The sequence below is a fragment of the Nestor notabilis genome, unplaced genomic scaffold (genome assembly GCF_000696875.1).
Source record: "Nestor notabilis isolate BGI_N333 unplaced genomic scaffold, ASM69687v1 scaffold32904, whole genome shotgun sequence".
In the NCBI taxonomy this organism is placed as follows: Eukaryota; Metazoa; Chordata; class Aves; order Psittaciformes; family Psittacidae; genus Nestor; species Nestor notabilis.
In genome coordinates this window covers 1-1,938 of record NW_009924856.1, presented here as the reverse complement: position 1 = coordinate 1,938, position 1,938 = coordinate 1, and the positions used below count along the sequence as shown (strand labels likewise).

Here is a 1,938-nt window from a genome sequence, read left to right as displayed (position 1 = left end):
GAGGCTGAAGCCCCAGATCCAGGCTTGGACCCACAACCTGCAAACAGGAGCATGGGATGAACTCAGGACTGTGCCTCAGCTGTGCTCTAACCTGTGTTTGGGCACAGGTTTATGGAAGCTGGCGACACCCCCAAGCCCCCCAAATTCACATCTCCTCCACAGGCAGCTCCCTCTCCTGGTCATCAATTGCCTTTGTGCAAAATAACCCACAAGGGCAGGATTTGCTCCACATCTTAATGCACAAACTCAGACAGGGGTGATCCCAGAACTGCAGGGTGTCAGGACAAGGCACTGGTGAGACAGGGAATGGCCAGTCAGGGCCCTGGGAATGGCTCTTTTGCCCTTTGGCGACTTGCTCTGATGCTGAGCACACAGTTCCTGTGGAACAACAGGGACAGACACTCAGCTCTAACCCTGCTGTTCGCTACTTTGAGACCTTCTGGGGTGGCTTTTGAGCCTGGCCTCATGTGCCTTGGTACCTCCTTGGCAGCTCCAGTGCCTAAAGGCGCTACAGGAAACCTGGAGAGGGGCTTTGGACAAGGGCCTGTAGGGACAAACCACTCTATGATTCTATGACCGAACATGAGGCTCAGCAGAAAGCAAAGCAGGAAGGCAAAGGGGGAGGTGAGAGTAACTCAGATGTCATAGAAATCCACATGGGCACCAGAGGGGAAGGTGTCCTCCTCCAGGAGATTCACCAGCTTCTGGGCTGACACGGTGCAGTCTATCAGCTGCCTGTTCTCCTGCAGGCTTTGGAAATGCTGACGCATCTCAAGGTCTCCAGTCTTAGTCCGGGCCAAGAGCTGCATGTCCGTGTCCAGGGGACCTGGGGAAAGAGCAACCAAAACTAAATCACATGAGGAGGAAGCAAAACCTGGGGCTCATTTTCCCTCTGTACCTGGCTTGGCTGCAGGAATTTTATCCATAAAGCCAGGAGAAAATTGGTGAATGAGCTCCCCTCCTCACCCGGAGCATAGTTGAGGACACGGATATCCGGCTCCTCGAGTGCCAGCACTTGGAACATCATGTCCCGGGAAGCCTTCCCACTGCAGTACAGGGCCCAGCTCTTGAAGGGCTTCAAGGCACAGAGTGAGGAGATGTTCACCACGGTCCTGCTGGAGCCAGGCCTCTTCCCAAAGGCTTGCAGGGCACTCGAAGTGAGGCAAAGCGCTGAGGTGACATTGAAGGCAAAGTAGCTGTTGATCTCATCTGGGTCAGTGAGATCCAGGAAGGATCTGGAGACATCTCCCAGGGAACCTAAGAAGAAAGGAAATGTAAGTCAAGAGCAGCCTTCCAAAATCTCAAGGGAGCTACAAGGATGCTGGAGAGGGACTCTTCATCAGGGACCGGAGCAATAGGACCAAGGGGTGATGGCTTCAAACTGAAACAGGGGAAGTTCAGGTTAGATATAAGGAAGAAGCTCTTCCCTGTGAGGGTGCTGAGGCGATGGCACAGGGTGCCCAAGGAAGTGGTAAATGCTCCACCGCTGGCAGTGCTCAAGGCCAGGCTGGACAGAGCCTTGGGTGACATGGTCTAGCGTGAGGCATCCTGGCCCATGGCAGGGAGTTCTAACTAGATGATCATAAGGTCCTTTCCAACTCAAACCATTCTATGATTCCATAAGCAGCAATGCACTATGGCCCTAGCAACAAACCACCCCTGCTCTGCTCCCCCACTTCATTAATTTAATACAATAACAGGACCCAGGCAGGGTGAAATCCCTCCTGCTCCTTCATCTATTTACTCGTTTTGCCTATTTACTGGCACCCAAAGCACGGATCAAGCCTCGGTGTAGGACCTAGGGCGGGCTCACCGGGGCTGAGCCCCGTTGCCCCTGGAGGCAGCGAGCCCGGAAGCGGGGAAAAGGACGGAGGGTTCCCGTTGTTACCGGCGTTATTGACGAGGAGCAGGCGGCCGGGCGGCCCGGCGGAGAGCACC

At 54.7% G+C, this 1,938-nt stretch overlaps 1 protein-coding gene across 1 annotated transcript; it reads right to left on the bottom strand.

The window, feature by feature from the left end:
- Positions 1 to 635: 635 nt before the first annotated feature.
- SPR (sepiapterin reductase (7,8-dihydrobiopterin:NADP+ oxidoreductase)) lies at positions 636 to 1,934 on the bottom strand (the record flags this gene model as incomplete). Its single annotated transcript, XM_010012781.1, has 3 exons — positions 636 to 826; positions 967 to 1,257; positions 1,889 to 1,934. Coding segments are annotated over 3 exons (528 nt in total), but the record flags the coding sequence as incomplete, so codon positions are not given.
- Positions 1,935 to 1,938: the final 4 nt, after the last annotated feature.